Genomic DNA, 21,383 nt, shown 5'->3' with positions numbered 1-21,383 from the left:
GCCTCGAGATGTCTTGGGATTTGCAGGGGCCTGGTAGAAGGCACAAGGGGATTTCCAGGAGATCAACCCACACTTGACTGTGAGGGCTGTTTAATATATAACATAGCTGTGACAAAACTCATGGTTGTCACCAACGTCAGGGAACCAAACCTAATTCAATCTCGCTTAAGAGTATTATGACGTATGATCTGTACTATGATGGCTGGTGCCCACTGGACCTGTAAAGCTGAAGACAGGGAAACCAAGTAGTAGGTGGAGCCAGAGCCAGTGGCAGGTAGAGACACCCCATGACTGGTTTTAAGAAAGAAAGAAAGAAAGAAAGCTGCTCGAGGGTACATGAAGGTTAATAGGGCAGTGGCCATTCACCCTAATAAGCCAGCTTCTTCTGCATCTGTATAAGACATGCATCTTGCCAACACATGCTTATGTACACAGTGGTACCTCTGGTTACGAACGCTTCTGGTTATGCACGCTTTGGGTTACGAGCTCCGCTAACCCGGAAGTAGTTGCTCCTGGTTGCGTGCCTCAGGATAAGAACGGTTTCAGCTTAAGAACAGACCTCCGGAACGAATTATGTTCGTAACCAGAGGTACCACTGTATACAGAAAACATTTTACAATGGCATCTTGAGTTTGGAACACTTAGAACTAATTCAAATTTTTGGTTGTTAAAATTAATAAATGATAAAGAGCATGAATTTGCCAAGTGCTGTACACACTGACGGTCCCTCCCCACAGGATAACGATTTAGAAGACATGTTGCAAAAAGGGATGTAGGGGTGGGAGCAGCAAACAAGTCCAAATTATCAAAGCTACATGGCAGTTCTTAATAATGATCAGCTTGGATGGAAACAGTTCAGGGAGGGAAAGAGCCAAATGATAGCTGATTGCTCAAAGAATCCAGCAAGGTTGGGGCACGGTTCCATCTTGCCTTCTGCAGGAACAGAATTGATTTCATCACTAGATAATCCTTATGCAAAATGCCTCCACTAAAATGCATTCTCTACTGATGTGAGTGATATGAAAGTTCTGACCTGGTGTCATCATTTGAAACCATAAATAGGAAAACATTCTTAGATAGAAAAAAAAACTTTCATCTGAAATACTGCAGGAAGAGAAAAAGTTCACAGATATGGAATATCAAAGAAAACAAGCTACTGAAAGTCTAGCCTTTTGTTCTTCTTCTTTTAAATTAAACCTTACTGGGTTTTAGAGCAGTTATTTTGGAGCCCTGTTCATTTTCTCTGTAGTGAACTGCAGAGCAACCAGTCCACAAAGACACTTGTGTAAACTTTACAAAAGAATTGTTAAAAAAAGAAGTAGCTGCAAAGAAATTATCTAGCACTTGCATTCCTGTGCTGTGCTACAGCCTCTGTAAATTATCCATTAAGGACATTAGCAGACCACAAGAAGTACTTCAGCAGAATTGGATTGTGTATGATTGAAGGAGGAGTCCAAAATTATCAATCTCTACCACCTTGAAAAGTCAAGAGGGGGAAAAACAAAGCTGTTTTTCCTGTGTGCCTGGCCTTGAGGAACCCCCACCAGACTCAATATTCTCAATTTGAACTTTGGTTCCACCTCATTAAATTTTATACCACGGCACTTTAGCTGTTAACTACCACTGGCTGAAATAAGGGTTCCATCCATCAATCATCGTCTCGAGGGCTAAAAGACCCTCTCTCAATCTTCAGCAGTTTTTGAACAATCAGACATTTTACCCAGCGGAAGGATTGAGCATGTGGAATTTCACCCATCTGTTTAGCAGCATTCTTTGATATTAAGCACACAGACATCCTGGCAGGGATCTCATTGGTTGATAATGACCCACATAATTCCCTCTCCCCAAGTTTGTGGTATTCACACACAAACACACATAGCAGCCATGGGGGGAATAGCATCTCATGTGTGGAAGGCTTTATTTGAAGGAATAAGCGCTTTTGTTTATTTAGAAATTGCTTCAAGATGATGCATAGGAAAGGATTCCCTCATTCATTAATAAAGATGCAGTAGATGCATTGCTTAGCACTGATGGTGTGGGCAGGGGGAAGCTGGGTGCACACTAAAAGGGTCAGGACCTTATTCGTTTATTCATTCTACAGTATCTTAGTCAAGAAGCAGACCCACAAAGTAAATATCAGCCAATCAAAACATTCTTTAAAAAGTAAGTCAGCCATGTTTCATTTTTTCAATATATCAATTAACACAATCCGTTTTCTCCCTCTTTCTTCCCCTCCTCAGATAGTAACGAGCCTTTCACAGGAGTCCAATCCATCCACCCATCTATCCAAATGTTCTCTCTGGGTTCATAAACTTAACACTTGACTTCCCAGGCAGAAGAAATCATTTCCAGGTGCACCCCACCCACCATTATTTGTGTGAGAGGTGTTGGCTCCGCAGCACAACTAGGAAGCATGCCTTCTGAGGCACAGCCCGTAGACAGGGAGTTGCATCTTGGGAGCAGCTTTTCTCCTCCTAAAGAACCTCATGAAAAGTAGGAGAGAAGTGGATTCACTGCAACTTGTTCTTTGCGTTTCTTGCTACTGAAGAGGTAAGCTGTGATGTCCAGTTCCTCCTCTCAGCCTATATGGCTGCAGTTACTGTAGCACCCTGCTTGTGGTTAACGCTTAGCTGGAATGAAATATTCAACGCAGCAATAGAGAAATTAAAATAATAATTTATTTGTCAGACAAATAAATGAGAGGCTCAGTGGTATATGGTTACCAAGCTCTGGCCTGGCCTCTTGCCATCCTGGCCAGCACTTATATTCCCTTAATCCAGCCCCCTTTGCTCCTCCTGTGGCTGCCTCTGTCCAATCAGCCTGGTTGAAATTCCTATTGGCTGTTTGGTAGAACCAATCACAAAAGATACACCCACAAAAGATACACCCACTTCCTTGCCCTTATAAGGGAGACAAAGAGCTATATATAAATGACAAATAAGTAATAATATATCTTACATGGAATCTTAATTACCAGCTCACCTCTTGCCCTCCTTGCCCTCCTTGCCCTATTGCCTTCTAAAACAAATGTTTAATCTTACATTTTTATGTTCAACAGATGTCAAGGATCTTGAGTTTCACATCAATATTGAAAGATTTCCTTCATTTGAAAGTTTCTAAACAAATGCCTGTCAACCATATATATATCAAGAGTGCTTGGATGGCGTCTTCTGTCTAGCAGGGGGGCTAGGCTGGTGGCTGACTTAATTTCAGGATAAATACAACTCTTACAACCATATGAAATAAGAATCTAGCATTCCTTAAATCCTTTGCATAATTACATTTAAGCCAATATATTTAAGCTAATATATTTCATTCACTTATCATAGGTAGCCTTTTAAAAGAATAAAGCCTTTGTAAAGTAAAAAGGAACTCAGTAAAAAACAGCTTTTAAAAAGAAGCCTCTTCAGTTTACACCTCCCCCCTTTCCCCCTCCTTTCCCAGCCAGCTAGATGCTTCTCCCATTAGCTCTTCCCAACAGCTTTAGAAAATTTCCCAAAAATGCTCTTTTTTCTTCTAGCCAAGCCAGTTGCCTTTTTCACTGCTCTTGGCCTTTCAACCTTGGAAAGAAGATCTGGCTCATTTTACTGAGAGGCACATTGGTATTATTTTACTATTTACCCTTGCCTTTAATTGTGTTTTCTCAGCCTTGGGGCAGCATATGTAATTCTCCCTTTTTTATGACTTTGAGAATTGTTTTTCTACTATAAATCAATGGGGCCCCCTTGTCTTAGGAGAAAAACCTCTTGCCAAGGTTCTTTCTGCCTGGCATGAAACATTTGAAAATCTAAGCCCATTTAATTTAGGAACCTGATCAAGATATAAGCCAATATAAGTCTTGATTAAAAATGCAGTCTATATTCAAATGCCACATTACGAGTCCTGCTCTAGTTCAGCTCTTATCTCTGGTAGCAAAATGCTATGCATCTAATCTGCATTTAATATAAAGTCTTGGGGGAGGAAAGTGTACCTGCTAGAGTACTTCCTCGCAATCTTTTTTTCTTCCTTTTAAACAATTTCTGCCCTTTTAAACAACTCTTTGCAAAGTTTGCCTGAGTGGGGTTTTTGATTTTTTTTACTGGCCTCAGTAAAACTTCTAGTTACGTGATCAACAAACAAAGTTGTTACTACCCTATAAGGTAGTAAAAGAATAGCTAAAAACTAAAATTAGAGGGCTTAATAGAAGGCGTATAAGCAGCTGCTCAGTCAGGATGGGGAGCATCCATAATCTTGATCCGGGGAATCTACAGTTATCTGAGCTCTAAAATGAACGCCTGGAGGCCTTTTACCTCTCTCTCGAAACTTAAGTTAACAGGGCCACTGAATAAGGCACTGAATTATGTGCTAGAAGACAGGGGTTTTTTGGGTGGAGAGTGAGATTCCCTCCATCCTGAAGAGCTATCTGAGAAAGCCTGTACATGTTGAGCCAATTCTGCATCAAGCCATGGAAGGTCCACTGATTAATAAGGACAACCTGAAAAGCAGGTGGTCTCTTTCAGCAGCAGGATCAGCTGCACTAACAGCAGGAAGCGAAGCTCCAGAGTTTCTCAGGTGCTGTGTTTCCCTTCTTTGAATCTTGGCCTTTGAGTTTGAAATGAACTGTATGTCTCAAGTTGAGACTGAAGAGAGAGAGAAAAAGTAGTATATCATGGGAGAGTAACATGAACCAAACCACATTTATTTAAGCAACAAATTAGGAGAAATGAGTGGAATTTGTTAGCTTACTGCAGGGATGGGGAACCTATGGCCCTCCAGATGTTGCTGGATGATAACTCCCATCATCCCTGACCACTGCATATTTTGGCTAGGGCTGATGGAAGCTGGAGCCCATCAACATCTGGAGGGCCACAGGCTATCCACCCCTGGCTCACTGCCTTCGCTTTAGGTGATAGATTAATTTATTCAGTTGTTTTGTCACTGCTTTAAAGCACAAGCCCAGCATTTCACCATTTTAAAACCTGGATAAAAGTTGTTAGCAGAAAAGGATGGCTGTGATGTTCTGCATAACACCTTAGAAACAATCCAAAATGGGATTACCTTTCGATCTTCTTTAAATAGTTCTGCAGCTGTTGTGAAATGGGGGATGGAGTTTTTGCAGTGTGGGCACCCTGCAGATTAAGAGAAAAACAACATTAATCATCTAAATTAGTTTAGATATTCTTAGATATTCAGTCTAGCTGTACATGGTAGCAAGTGAGGCTTTGGGAGTGGGCAAATCTGATTCCACTTGATTGGGCATCATCACTGGGTCATGTGTTCACGCGTTATCTTACACTGGGGTGGAAGGATCACAGATAACAGCCCACACATTGCATATTTTCATGGTCTCAGCTTGCACATACCTGGAACTGTGGTCTCCACCCCACGACATGAAGGATATTACCATTCAGCTAAATGTATGAAGCTGGCCCAAAACCCAAAGCCACCAAGTGTGCAATTTCACATCATTTTAATTCACTGAAATATCCCAGGGTTATTTCACCAGCATTGCCTAGTAGTACCAACCTATGAATTGTACATTACATTTGTTATAGAAGATGTGAAGGGTAAAGTGAGAAGTCTGGGAAATCTGGCATATGCTTCCCCTTGGTGCTTGGGAAAGATGGTGATGCCCGTGCAATTTTCCTACCCACATTGCAATATCTTCTAGACTGGAGGTGATTGCATTGTCCTATTGTACTTGCCCCATGTGCTGGAGTTTATGACCATCTGTTTCTAGCTTCTCTACAATCATCAACCTTTTGTTTTTATCACAGCTATCTTGAATTTGGACAGTCAACCATACCACAGAACCAAAGGACACCACACAAGTACGTCAGATTCTATTTACAAAAAAATAAATGGAAATCTAAGGCTGGAAACAAAGAGGAAACCACAGCCATTGCTTTTGAGTGAGAGAAATGTGAATAGAAAACCAAATAGATCTTCTTTAAAAGAGGTTTGTGCCCTCTTCTTCACTCTCCTAACTCAAAGGCTTTCCATCACATTTATTCTAAGCAACTTTCACATAAGTAGACTACAGCAGTTGTCCCTCTTGCCAGTGCTTCTCCTTCCTTGACTAGGTTCCCAACAGCTTTCACTGCTACAGCTTCTCCTCCTTTGCTGCTTTAAAATCTCCCTGTTTCTATCAGCTAGACCTACACAAGTGTCATTGCATCCTTCTCCTGGCAGCCCTTGATCTCTGTGTACAGAAGGTGAAACGTCTGGTACGTAAGGTACATAAACACCACTTCTATTTCATTTTGCTTCTATACACTCTCTAAAACTGGCTCAAGAGCCAAACATAAATTAAGACCCACTTCTCTATAATGAAAGAACTTGCTGCTCAACTGAGTGCCTCCCCAGCTTAACAGCAGCGGATTGTGAAATGTTGCTTTTACTGTTGTTAGCTGTGCAACATGCACATATAGGTGGCACTCTTCCCCTCTTGGTCAGCACAGAACAAAACAGGCCTGATCAGACAGAAACTGAACAGTAGACTATGCTTATGGAGACTAGTTTTACCTATTCGCAGATGGACAATGAGTGGCACAAAAAAGGCTTCTTGTCTTTTCAGAGAATGAGAAAGCCCTTCTCTTTGAACAGTAATTGTGCACTGAGGTGACACCCAGTAAGAGGCAGCACTATTTCAATTACTTCATTTCACTCTCCTTAATGGTTCTGCTAGGGCATTAATATACTAAAGAAGGTGAAACAAGCGTGAATTGACAGAACTCCTCTCAGAAGTCACATAATAAAGGAAAATGACAGCTGAAGCGAGTCTTTATCAATGCTTACACATTGGAACCTAAACAGCAAAACCCCTGAATTCTTGAGCAGTAGGACTGGGAAGCAGGCTAGACTGCCAGGAAGCTGCTTCACAGATTAGCCAAAGGGGAAAAGGCTCTTTTGCACATTAAAATATATAGCAGAAAATTGGATGCTCAACTGACAGATCCATTCTATGAGCTCTGGTATGTAGACTTGAGGTGGCAGAATTTGATACTTTATCACTTGCAGCCTGAAGTGAAGGACTGTGTTCCTGAATGCTCTTCCATGTAAAACACTCATGTCAGAGGACCCAGGGAGCATTCAAAAATACCAAAATTTTACCATCTCTAGATTTTCAGTACATATACCATTTGATCTGAAAAGGGATGTTTTCCTTGTTTGTATGAGGTGACATGCCACAAATTAAATTTATAGGCTCCTGGGCACAAAGGCTTAACCATAAGCTAGCTTTCATGTGGCGAGAGGAACTATTATGCTAGTTCAGGCTACTAAATAATGCTTCAGAAATATTCATTTATAAATAATCTTCATAGGTTTTAACTGTTTAGACCTCATGGTGTATTATGAAGCAAAGCAAATTACAACCATGCTCACTAGAAGAATAACATTTAAAGAAGCAACTTGCACATTATAATGCACAAAAATTCAACTGCCAGGTGTTTTGCTCTTGTGAGATTTTCTGAACATCTTACTGAAAATCCGATCAGAAAATCCAATACCAATCAATGTGTAGAATTGCTTGATGATCCTACCATGTTTACCTGCTATGTGTTTCACGCTGTGCAATATTCTGACTCATCACAGACATCTCCAAAAGATGACATTGATTCAAAATAACTATGAACAGAAGTTCAGACAACAGTAATTTGTTTCTGTTTTCCTAGTGACAGACAAACATTTTGCAGGAGCTGTCTCTATAATGTAGAATGAATGACTAAGGCTGGTGACAGACAATAGATTCTAGGAAAGACAAAGGAAGGATGCTAGATGCATTATTGTACTTGGTATGTACATGTACTTGAGCTGAGCTGCTTCTTCTTCTTCTTCTTCTTCTTCTTCTTCTTCTTCTTCTTCTTCTTCTTCTTCTTATCCCATTGAACAACTATTGCAGATTTTTGAGAGTAAAGCATGTTTACCAGAGTTAAGAATAGAATAAATATACATACTTATACCATGCCACCTTCAACTTCTTGAAGTGGGAAAAAAACATGTCTCCAGCCATTGTTTCATACACAACAGTCATCTTTTAACAGCCACTTCTGCAATGCTACGGGACACAGGTGGCGCTGTGGGTTAAAGCCTCAGCGCCTAGGACTTGCCGATTGAAAGGTCGGTGGTTCGAATCCCTGCGGCGGGGTGCGCTCCCGCTGCTCGGTCACAGCGCCTGCCAACCTAGCAGTTTGAAAGCACCTCCGGGTGCAAGTAGATAAATAGGGACCGCTTACCAGCGGGAAGGTAAACGGCGTTTCCGTGTGCGGCTCTGGCTCGCCAGATGCAGCTTTGTCACGCTGGCCACGTGACCCGGAAGTGTCTCCGGACAGCGCTGGCCCCTGGCCTCTTAAGTGAGATGGGCGCACAACCCCAGAGTCTGTCAAGACTGGCCCGTATGGGCAGGGGTACCTTTACCTTTACCTCTGCAATGCTACACCCTTTTCTTCCCCTCATATATTAAAATTGTGTTATTTTACTCAAGTGCAACAGGATCTATACTTTTAGACTTCATCTAAAAATGAAGTCAAAATGTCAACATATGAGTTTTTATGTACCACACAACTTCTACGCCCAGTGGGGCGTTTTTACTGGGCTTTCAACCTCTCTCCAAACAGAACAGATGTGAATCCTGTGTTGAATTCTCAAGGAATTAAGAAGTCATCAGGAAAAAAGATATGAGAAGAAGCTCATTGAATGGAACAGTAGAACTTCATCTGTTACAACTTGCAAGGTTTGCCAAGTGCGGGAAACTGGATAAAACCCAATTCAGACTTTAATTCTATTTAAAACACAGGCAGGCTGAAAAAAGCATTAGGGATTAAATTTTCACCATCCTCATTTTCTCCACACCCACGTCACACCCACTATCACATTTTTAATCTATTAATACATTTGCAAAGATTTTAATTTTCAAAAGAGAAATGCTCTGTAACAGGAGTGGACAGGCCATGCTTGTGGGACCTACCCGGGGGGAGAAGCTTGAACCCTGAGATTCACCAATCAGAGCAAGGTGCAAAATACCATACAACCACTTGGCTAAGCACATGCTCAGCCCAGGAATTTGTGATCAGTTTCAGAACAAGCTCATAAATCCTTCCACACAAAAATCTACTCCTGGTTTCCCCCCAAGCCTTTCTTTCAGCTACCAGAGTGGGAGAGAACAAGCCCTTTTGTGTTGCTACTGATAGGCAGGGAGTTGAAAGCCCTTGTCAATCCATTACAAATCACTCAAGAAATCTACTAATAAACTCCAATCCAGCTTCTACTCTACAAGTAATGTGCCCAAGTACAGGGATGTCTTTAAAGATAGCTTGGAAGACTTCAGAACATGTATAATGTCCAGTTGCTTGTGGGATCAGGCAATCAGAGCCACCCTTTTTTGTTTAATTTAATATTTATATATCTCTTTACAGTAATAAAACATAAACAGTTTACAAGAAATATTAAAATTATCAATAAATACAGTTAAAATTAATAATTAAAATTAACAGTACAAGAAATGAAAACATGTAAAAGACTACATTTTTGGACAGAATTATAGATTACGTATGATAGAAAAATCTTAAATATAAACAAGGTAACATCTGGAGTGCCCATTTGGCTTGATGTAAACATTGACATAAAGGACGCCTGGATATTATGAAGACTTTCATGTAAGTTTCAAGAGCAGGGCCCTGTGTGGTACACTAGCAATGTTCATGGCTGGTTTGCAGTAAGCACTAGACAACTGGATTTGATATAGTCAAGAGAGGCTCCCCTCATTAAAATGACAGGTTTAAAATTTACATGGAAGATGATTAATTATAGGCTGAAGGACGAATTTAAGAAGTTCAAATCTGGAGTAGGGGCTGTTTAAGATCAGTATATGAAAGCACAGATGGTTTGCATATTTTAAGAAGGCCAACCAAAAACGTCAAAAAGGAAGAGTACTGTACAAGGGTTTAAAAGGAGGCAAAAGGAAGTGCCTTTTGAAACCAAGAACACTCTCTGAACAGGAAGCAGATGGGAGTAAAAGAAACCTATGTTGTGCAAATTGCTAAGGAAAAAAAATAGATAGGGGACAATAAATAAGGAGGGCCATACTTCAAAAGATTAGTCTGCATACCAACAGGTTGCATACCCTACTTGCAGTGAGAAGATGGCATTCCACAGCTGAGATCCTTTTTTCCTGCTGTAGTACAGCCTACAGCGCATGGCAATTCTGTGGCTGCAGACAAATTGAACTACATTAAATGCACAAATATATTTTTTAAAAATAGCAAGTCTACCCAAACAATGCTGTGAAGTCATCTCATTGAACAATGCAGATGAGGCTTGCTTCTGCAAATGGACAGGGCCATGCTTTTGTTATCATTCCCATATAGCAAAAGAATCACTATTTGGTATGGCAGGAGAGCTATAGCCAGCTGCTTCCCTAAACTCACCCCTCACACAACTGTAATTTATCTTGCCACAGTGTATTCCCCCCCCCCCCAAGGTTTATTGCTGCATTCTAGAACACTGATGCACAAATATTACTCTGAAGCTTAGGACATGTTTGACTCTCTTGAAACAGTAAAGTCAGCAGCAAAACACTTAATTTCCATACTGTCTGCACCACCACTGTAGGAGTGAAGTGCAGCTGTCCCTAACCTATAACAGGATTTCTCACAAAGCTGCCTCCAGTCAGGTACAAACTCTACAAGAATGGAGGCAGTCCCAGCAGCAATCCAGAGGTAAACTTCCTCTGTGAACACACTCACAGCTCCATGTTCCCCACGTAGCTTTTAAAATTAACTTTTTAGCACCACTTTGCATAGGAGTCACTTCCATGAACCATCCAACATGAATTCCATAGGTAGATTGAGACACATTGATTCTAAGAACATAACAAGAACGCTGCTGGATCGAATCAAAGGCTCAGCTACTCCAGCATTTTGTTCTCTCAGTTGCCCTTGGGAAGTCATGGCCAACTGCAGGGCATTATCATCAGTCATCTGTATATGCCTTCCTAGTGACTTACATAAATGAGGTTGTACTTGATGTTATATTAAAATGTTACAGAAATTTTCTTCTGAAAAAAAGAAGAAGGGTTTTTTCCTGGAAAAAGCCAAGCATGAGCATCAAAGAAAAGTCTGACTATTTCAGAGACAGTAAATCATTAAGCACCTACCTGCTAGTCTAAGTGTTTACAAGAACTAATAGGTGCTTGAGCCAAAGAGCATTCATTTCACTGATTTTGTAAAATATATGTGGCAGACATGTACTTTGCTGGTAGACATTTAAAAATATTATGTATATTAGACATGTCTAACAGTAATATACATGTCTGCCACAAGAGGACAAGAATATCACAGCAAACAATAAATATATATTTGAAGTTTGAGAATCTACAACCTAGGAGATGCGCTATTAAGGCTCTCTATATTCTATATTAATCAACTTTACCTCAAACATTTAAATAGAATAGAAATCAAAGAATGTACAATCAATACAATCAAAGAATATAAATAAATAAATAAATAAATAAATAAATAAAAGAGCTTGCCAATTTTATGATTCTGGTTCCATAAAGCTGGTAGAGTTTTGGTGTTTTTTTTAAAAAAGGAAGTTCCCCAATTTAAATATATTTATTTTGCAATAATTGGACTTTGCAGTATTGGTGCATTTTCCAAAATCCCATTTGAATATTCTCCTGAGTCAAGCATGATTAGCGGGGAAAAACACTTCCCTTTACTTTATGGAGCAGGGACCTAAAAATTGTGTGGGACAGCATTCTGCCACCCAGCTTTGCTGCCAGTCTCCGTTGCCCCTAGAGGAGGAGAGACACTGGTGACAAAGCTCTGTGGAACACCTCCCCTCTTGCCAAGTCAGCGAAAGGGGATGTGCTTTGCTGCTGGGCAGGAAGGGTGTTGCAGGAAGGAAGCCCACCCCCACCCCCACCCCCGGCAGCCCGGCAGAGCCTCATGCTCCCTCCATCACAGGGGTGGCAGGGGGCATTTTGCTTCTGGTGCTAAACATTTTGGGCTGCCCCCAGCTCTAAGGTTCTAGGTGGAACTAAATTCTGCTCCACAATGATGACATTAAAAGCAGGTATTGTCGTGGAAGCAATATGCTTTTGTGAGCAAGCCTCAAACGCCATATCATTTAGGGTGAGTCACTAGGGCTCTGTACTCACAACCATGAATCAGAATTTGTATCAATATGCTGAAACCTAACATTTTTAAAATCTAGTGGCCTGATAATTATCTGGCAGCAGGAACATGTTAATGGAGAAGTGAATCATTCAGGGGTAAATGGTGTCCTTCCATTGCTGAATCTAAACTGTCTGCCAAAGAGAGGCATTCATATATTTCAAAGCTGACGTAGGTACATACTAAAGGTAATCTCCTTTTAGGTAATTAAATCACATGCAACATTTTAAGGTTATTAAATATTTAAAGCGAAAATCCTGTTGTACAAGAACTAAAAGGTTTTATGAGTGCAAAACCTGACAAATTTATCTTTTAGGTTTTAGTGTCACAGTTGCTTTCTAGCCACACTTCTTGCCTTGTTAGTGTGTTCAAGTCTATTAAAGTGACTCATAACTTTTGGAGTAGGAGTAATGTTGAAACAAGTATTTTCAAGGGCAGCTCCCCAAGTACTAATTAATACATGTGAGCAAGAAGAACAAGGATTAAATAGTGACTGTACTAGCAGGAAATCATTTCACGGGTCCATCTGTAATGAAAGAAAAAGTGTACCAACTTTTCCAACCTCATGCTCTCCAGATGTGTTTGCTCCATTAAGGACAAACCAATTGTCACTGAAAGCAAATTCTTTCCCATCACCAATATCCAAAGAAACAAACTATAGGCAGAGGTATCTACAGTTGACTCTGCCTTGAATGAGACAGTGAGCAGGCACTCCAACTGCACATGTCCCTACAGCTTTTTCCAGTGTGGTGTAGTGGTTAAGAGCAGTAGTCTTGTAATCTGGGGAACCGGGTTCGCGTCTCCACTCCTCCACATGCAGCTGCTGGGTGACCCTGGGCCAGTCACACTTCTTTGAAGTCTCTCAGCCTTACTCACCTCACAGAGTGTTTGTTGTAGGGGAGGAAGGGAAAGGGGAAGGGAAAGTTAGCCGCTTTGAGACTCCTTTGGGTAGTGATAAAGCGGGATATCAAATCCAAACTCTTCTTCTTCTTCTGGTGTGAACCAAGCAGTCCATACAGAAGGCCATACACAGATACTGATCTGGTTAGACCAGTGGTTTTCAACCAGTGTGCCGTGGCACCCTGGGGTGCCTTGAATGATGATCAGGGGTGCCACAGGCAACCCTGGCCTCTGTCCTTCTTTCCTTCCCTCCCTGTTCTGATGCCCTCTCACATCTCTGCCTCCCAAAGGTGTGCACAGCTGTTTGTTGCAGAAGTCGTGGCTACAAGCTCCCCCAGTGAATGTTGTTTTCATAACTGGCCAGGAGCTGCTGGTTGCCAGGAGCTGAGGCAGCCTCAGAGTACTTTGGGGTAGGAAAAAAACTATGTTGAGGAAAGTTGCCCCAAGAGCTTCTGAATGGGACCTGTATTGAGGCACATGACAGCTACTTTGCAATGGTACCAAGGTGTACCTTTATAGCAGCAAGAAAATTACATAAAGAAACAGTCATTTTAAAAACCTGAGGCACATTATTCTGCTAACAACACCCCATCACAGTATTCTGAGACTCTCCAGGGGGTCTATGAAAGGTAACAAAAAGCAGAACATTCATATCTTAACATGTCCAATTTTGTAATTTGGAAAAAGAAAGCTTTCTGAAAAGCAGGGAAAGATAATCATTATCTCAGGAACAAACACAGCAGTTGTTTAGCATTAATTGGTTCAATACAAATGCAGCCAACAGAAGGGGAGTAAAGGGGGTAGGTTCTGGTGCCCTCCATCTAGTGCTCATAGATCATGGCTGCAATTATCCTCTTAAAGGGGTTTCATAAGCCAACTATCATTATTTCAAGTTAACTGAAATTTTCTCTTATGATTAATAAAGCGAACTGGATATCAGCTTTGTGCTGCAAATCATCTACAAGAAACATCAATTCCATGCACCCTGTAGAGGTCTGCAAATTGAAGCCATTCAAAAAGTTAATAATATTGGCAATTGCCATCCTTATGCAGCATTTGGATGAAAGGCAAACTTTTGTCTTCTTGTTTCTTTCTTCTTTCTACTAATAGAAAGCACTTTTGTTCTTTAAAAAAATCTAGGGAATATAACCATTATTGTAATTGGAGTAGAGCAGAAATGGGAAACCTGCAACTCCCCGATGTTTTTGGAGTTCATCTCCCCACAGGCCCTGCTAGCATGTCCAGTGATCAGGGGTGATGGGAGTTGCAGTCCAGAAACATCTGGTGAGCCATAGGCTCCCCACTGCTGGACTCCTGCTAATGACTCCTGCTTACAGGATTCCCTGCTTACCTTGTCCTTAAATAAAAGGAAGAATTAAAGAGGTGCAGCTTTACTTATCCTTGTAAGGAGAAGTGGACGCTTTCAGAGTTCTCCCTTCCTCATAGCTATCAACAGTGCAGAAGCTTTCCTGCTCTCTTTTGCATCTAGTCAATGGCTTGGTTTGTATGTCACAAACCACAACTGAGCTAAATCCATGATTTAAAGGTGAATGAATATGCTGTTGCACAGTGCTACAACTATAGGTGCTTTGCTCATCCCTTGCTCCAGCTGCACTGGGTGCTAAATTATGGTCTGGCTTAGTGTTTTATTCAAACCAGAGTTATGGTTTGTTCCTCTCCCAATATACCCTGAGTTAAAACCAAGGTTTGCAACCATAGCAGCAGGAGGAGCGGGGGAGAAGTGAAGTGCCTGTGATTTCACCAGTGTGAGCCAGAAGGCTGCGCATTCACCTTTAAACTATGGTTTAATTATGTTTAAAGTAGCATGTGGAGAGGCTATATATCCATAATAAAGACTGGTACATAATTATGTATGGTATCTGACAGTTATTTAAAAACACAATTTTTGTCTCATTACATAGTCAGGTAACTAACTGAAATCCTTTTCATGCAGGTGACAACAAAATTTAAAAGTAAAATGAAACCTGTATTACTGTTAAGATTATTATTATTAATAATAATTTATTTATTCCCCGCCTCAAGGCAGCTTACAGATAAAAACAAGAACTGCTAAAAACATGGGAAAATCAATAATCAAAATACTATTAAACATAGAATTAAAACTATATATATATATAAAATCTGTTTAAAACATACCAATAATTACAATAAAAGGCCTATTGGAATAGGGAAGTATTCACAGTCAGCAGAAGGACAGCAAGGAGGGAGCCAGTCTAACTTCTCTAAGAAGGGAGTTGCAGTGATTCATGCTTACTAATGAGAGTTGGGCCCCTGTCGTAGACAGTCTCTCTTTCTAAATAATAATAAAATAATAATAATAATAATAATAATAATAATAATAATAATAATAATAATAATAAAAAAAAAATACTAGAGTGCTGCTTCTTTCTGGTCTTGTTTTCATGATTCCCATCAGCATCTGATTGGCCACTGTGATAACAAGGTGCTAGGCTAGGTGGGATTTTAGTCTGATCAAGCAAAGCTGCTCTTACATGGTCTTCTGCAAATGAATGCATGCCTCCCTCCCTTCATATCTTATGGCTTTCACTTCCAATATTCTACTAACTAGAATTACTTATTTCATCAGAACTTGGGGGAACGCTGGTCAGTTTAAACCATGGTTTGTTAATAAATTAGGATCATAAACCACTGTTTCATCCTATGAGATCAAATGTAATGAGGAATTCTGGCCATTTTAAAACTGGAAGTGAAAGCCTTCAACCATTTCTTCACCGCCAAGTCAGAGGAGAGAGCATGAGCCCAAGATTCACTGCTGCCCATGCAAGCAAAGTTAAACCATGGTTTAGCATTGTGTGCGAAAAGGGGAGCTATCCAGCTTCCTATCACATATTTGAACAGTAGCACCTGCCTGCATCAAGAATGTAATGAATGATAGCACACCAGAACAACACAACACATGAACTTCAGAGCATGAGGAAGTCACCGAAAATATATATATAATTTGGCATTGAATATTTGGCTTTTTTCATTGTATCATAATTTGGAATGTTTTAATGTGGTTTTAACTGAATTGTTAAAATGGAAAATTTAATAAATATTATTTTTTTCTAAAAACAACAACAACACAACACATGCTTTGTGATGCTCCATTGGATTAGATGCTAATGATGGTATATGTATCCTGGGCTCTTTTGTGCAGGCGCAACAAGTCTTCCAATTTACATGGATTAAGCACCAACTGGCCAATGCCAGTTGAAGCACACAAGGGGTAGTAGAAATGGTAGAAATGGACTTCACTCTGATGAATGCAGATAAATTGCCCTGTTGTTTTAGGCATGGGGGCAGCTAGCAATTAAAATTTCAAGTACTATGAAAAAGCCAAATGCAGAAATGGCATTGCAAAGGGAAACAGAGAAGAAATTTGACAGTGTGCCAGTTATATTACCCGACTATTATTTATCATTATCATTGTGAGACACACATAGTAAGAGGCCTACTCTATCCTACTTTGTAATCCATTTCACCTTTTTCACCCTTTCTGCTATGGGTAATCTATTCCTCTACTCAGCGTCCTATTTCAGAAGGTTTTCTGTTTCATTTCCCCATGTCTGAAATGGGGAATAATAGACAATCGTAGGAGTTCCTAAAGTGACTGAATGGGAAGGTGCAGTTTTATTAAGTAGCCATTGGGATCTTCCATAAGATCTCAAATAAAGATGCTATACATTTCAGCAACTATTTGTGGGGATTTGCCAGCTGCAATTATACCTGCACCACCTATTCGCCTAATTAAACCGAAGGCTTTAGAAAGCATCAAAGAGTTCAAGCAGATCGAAAAACAAACCCTAATCACGCAAGGCGTTTGCAACTCTTTATTGAACACAGTATGGTGGCCTTTGGCTGAGGAGCTTCACTGACCTGGGATACGGCTCTGAATAGGAAAAGAAAATTATTTGCTGGGCCATCTTAGTCGTTCTCCTTCTGCACTAAAATAAGCAAGTTAGTGGTAATTGGTAGGCATAAAAACCCCGAGAGGCTCCATGATTGAGAAAGAGATAAACAACGATAATCTATCAAATTTAACAGAAGGCACATTACCAGTGGAGAAAAGGAACCGTCTCACTACATGATGATTTGTATTTGTTCGGTTTCCCTAATAAGTATCTCACTGCAAGCAGAGATTTGAAATATTCAGTAGTTACACCATACAGTGCTTGATTAAGAAGAGGCTGTGCGTATATGAGTGCATTATATATCAAAGGTACCACATGCACTCGTACATTTTTCTGAAATAAAACTTAAGAGTCTCAGAGCCTCATGAGCACAGGAAATGATAATATTACAGCAGATGTAAATACATTAGTTATAGGATTCATCATAGCATCAAATTAAAGGTATTTCCATTACTAAATTAGGATCTGTAGTGGAGTTTTTATCTCAAAGGTTTTAAGAAACACATCCAACCAACTGCAGCCCACTTTACAGTTCGAATTATGACAACTTGTCTCAAAATTCATTGTCATGCTCATGCCAGACAGTTAAACCATATGTCTTCCCTCAAATAATTCTGGGAACTGTAGTTTACCCCTCACTGAGTATAATTCCCAGAACCGTTAAGCAACAGTTCCTATGATTCTTTGGGGGAAGCTATGTGCTTTAGACATGTGGTGTAGCTGTGACACTGAAGACTATGACACACTTTCCTCAAAATGGTCCTGCTAGAACTAAGGAAGGACAGACAAGTGTTATGAGTAAATCTACTGGAGAAATAATTTTCAGGGTGAAACTTGCATACATGACCATCAGCGTGTTTGTGCAATTCAGTGCACTACAGAACTAGCATACATGGAACACAGCCAGCAAAACCTTCTGAAGTTATTAAAACTACAAAGCTTAAGCAAGCATTTGGGCTTAACCAGACTGTGGATTATGCTCTTCATTGTTTCTAAAAGGCAGCGTTAGAATTTCAACTGCTTGGTAGCATTGCCATAACATTCATTTAGGAATTTTGAAGTTCAGCATATTTCTACATAAAAGCTAAAGTCATTATACTAAATGTTCAGAACACCAATATGTTCTTCTCAACTACAGAGTGGCTCATATTGGTGCAGAACAGGCTTGTTACCTGCAGTTTCTTATTTTTCTTTCAAACAAACAAAGGCTACACGCCGAAGAGAGCAACCCAGAGGCCACAGGTTGTATTGAGGAGCCCTCTCTAATGTCACGGAAACAGTTCTCATGTTGGACCTACCATTCCAATACAGTTGGCTCCCCCACAGTGCTGGCCCAATCAATATCATGAGGGCCAAATTGACAGAGAATTGAGATGCATTTCTGAGCATATCTAAAACTCATCCTTTAAATGAGCAATGGACTAATACTTCTCAGAATGCACTCATGTCTAGTTTGGTGTAAAAGCACTGAAAAGTTATTATTCTTTCTGCTGCACTCTATGTACTTGCATGATTAGAGGCAATTCAGATAAGCATCTACTCACATGGAGCATAGAACATCACAAGAGCATGTTTCTTTTTCTTCAGAGATTCCCTGAAGTCTTCTCCTGCTAGATGGATTACACTTGTTTGCCTTTCTTCCCAAGTTGGTTCAGGTGGAGGCGGCGCCTGTGGACTGAAGATTGAATAATGTTTTAGTTTTTTTTTTTTACTGGTAAGAATAGACACAAAATGCCAAAGCCTTCTTTGGCAGAACTTTGTCAAACTAAGTGTTTTATTAAAAAAGTTACCTGTCTCATTTACTTAGAACTGATTCAGACATCATGATATATCAGGGTTGAAATGATTGACAAGAAGCCTTGAAATTTGCACTCTCCTTTCCTTTTCCCATGTTGGGTGCAAAGGAGAAGATCAGAAGCTTTGCCCTACATTTTCAATCACCATCAGCTTGTTGTTTTATCCAAACCCAATAAAAAATTAACTTCAAACTACCTATTATGATTCAATAAAGCGTAGTTAAGATTAACCACAACTTGGTGAGTTCAGGTTACAGATAGGTAGCCGTGTTGGTCTGCCATAGTCAAAACAAAAAAAATTCCTTCCAGTAGCACCTTAAAGACCAACTAAGTTAGTTCTTGGTATGAGCTTTCGTGTGCATGCACACTTCTTCAGATACACTGATACATGTGTATCTGAAGAAGTGTGCATGCACATGAAAGCTCATACCAAGAACTAACTTAGTTGGTCTTTAAGGTGCTACTGGAAGGAATTTTTTTTGTTTTGGTGAGTTCAGACATCATGCTACCATTAGAACCTGATAACTGGAGTTAAACATGTTTCCTACTACACCAAGAGCAACTTAGTTTCTTGCAGCCACTGAATTGTAGCTCTGTGACAGATAAGACATCCTGTGGGAACCATGTCTAGTTGGAGAGTCTCTCACTATTCACCGTATTAGTATTTAAGGTATGTATAGCTGAAACGCTTTCATAAAGCCATAGTGAAGCTAAATTAATTAAACTTACTATAATGATCTTTCAAGAACCACAGATAATAAAAGTGCAAAATGCTGTTAATTAAAACTCAGATGCTCAAAAAGTAGAGGGTATATGCCTGAAGGCACATGTTTCCCAATTATATAGTTTAAATTCCAGCACTGCCAAGTAGTTTTCAAAACACTAAAAGGAGTCTTTTTATGCACCCTTAATGCCAACCTGGCAAATTTAATTTTTTTTTCTACAAACCATTAAGAATTCACACACCCTCTCCCCAAAGGACACTTTTGTATTTTTCCCTGTATGCAGTAGTACATTTACCATTTGATTCAAAATGATGCAATTTGCCCTTGGCTAATTGGCAGCTTTCATAATGAATAAGCTCTGTAACCATCAACAAGAATGCCACCACCAGTAAGTCCTGCCTCTTGGAATTACACAGTTTTCAATATGCATTAAGCTTAGGCTCAACACATTTTTCCCAATCCATCAAAATGGTGGGCCTGTTAGGGTTTGGGGCAAAATATGTTATTTCTCCCAAAAGCAAATATTTTGTGCAAAACAAAACAAACAAAAAGCACATGCAATAGTGTTTACCTACTGCTGCCAAACTTTACATATTCACTTAACAGTCCTTTGTAAAGAAAGGAAGACAATTTTTCCCCGTTTTGGTAGCTGCACAAACGCAAGGTACTGGGTTGCTTCAAATATAATGTTTCCATTCTTCCAAACCAGCGGCGTGGGAGCAGCCCTGTAGCCAGTGTAGGACTCTGCCCCCAAGTTTTTTTTAGTTGTCTAATTTTTGACATGACAGACAATGTCAACCTCCATACAAAGGATGACAACTTTTTTTGTTTTAAGCATATGAGTGATTTAATAATAGGAGCTTCTGCTTAATTATGTTGCTAGGCAGGGCAAGCCTCATCTGAAAAAATTCCCCGAAAGTTTGCTCACTCAAGAGTTTCACTTAAGTAATAATAGGGTGATGGTGATCATGAAAAATCCACCCTCAGGGAAGGTATTGAGTGAACAGACTTTAGCCTGTAGTAAGCAATAAGAGTTTGTTTATCCTGCAGTTTTTGTGATGAGTAGAGCAGGACTGGCTACTTATTGCTAAATGTAAGGACTATTTTTGTGACAGTACTCAGCAGTAGCAGCACCTCTCTCTCTCTCTCTCTCTCTCTCTCTCTCTCTCTCTCTCTCTCTCTCCCCCCCCTCCCCCCCCCCCCCGTGGCAGCTAAATGGTGCCTCATCTAGCACCATTTGTGGTCCAGATCCCTGTCAATTCCTAGCCCTGCAGGTCAAACTGACAAATAGGTGAGGCTGCCCAGCTGTCAACTGTCTGACGTCACAATGACATCAAAGGATTGGATACTTTGAAGTTGGGACTTCAAGGCACAAGCGCACCCTGCATGGTTTAAAATGCCCAAGACTTTGGCTTTACCACCCATTGGCTGGCAAGCGACTGTGACAAAGCCTGTTTCCCTTGCCAGTGCACAATCAGGAACAGCTTTAAAGACTCTTGATTGTGCATTGACAGCTCTGTTTCTACGCTCAACCCCCCCCCCTCACATCTTTCATCACATGTGACATGAGGTGTGAGTCAGGTGGTTTGGGGGCAAATGACCTTGTGGGCCAAATCTGAACCCCTGGTGGGCCACGTTTGGCACAGGGTCTGGAAATTCCCCACCCCGGTTCCAAACCATAGTCTGGAGGATTAGGAATGTGATGTAGGGTTCCTGTTCCTCACAGCTGCTAAGTTTCAGTTTTGAAGGCAATCTATGTTTCATGCAAACTGCAGGAAACTATTATTTGTAAAACACTATGTTTAAACAAAAACACAACCAGGATTTTATGAAACAACCCCAGATCTGAGGAAAGTCAGCCATATCTTCCAA

General features: G+C 40.4%; 1 protein-coding gene across 3 annotated transcripts in view; it reads right to left on the bottom strand.

The window, feature by feature from the left end:
• PDIA5 (protein disulfide isomerase family A member 5) overlaps positions 1–21,383 on the bottom strand; it is a 142,265-nt gene that overhangs the window by 16,688 nt on the left and 104,194 nt on the right. For all 3 annotated transcript variants that reach the window (XM_083744371.1, XM_083744370.1, XM_083744372.1), the window contains exons 14-15: positions 18,535–18,665; positions 5,038–5,108 (exon numbers count right to left, since the gene is read on the bottom strand). In XM_083744371.1, the coding sequence (XP_083600497.1) occupies positions 5,038–5,108; positions 18,535–18,665 (202 nt within the window). The remainder of the gene's footprint in view (positions 1–5,037; positions 5,109–18,534; positions 18,666–21,383) is intronic.

This window comes from Podarcis gaigeae, assembly GCF_964106915.1.
Source record: "Podarcis gaigeae genome assembly, chromosome: 1".
Lineage (NCBI taxonomy): Eukaryota > Metazoa > Chordata > Lepidosauria > Squamata > Lacertidae > Podarcis > Podarcis gaigeae.
This window is presented reverse-complemented; position numbering and strand designations above follow the sequence as displayed.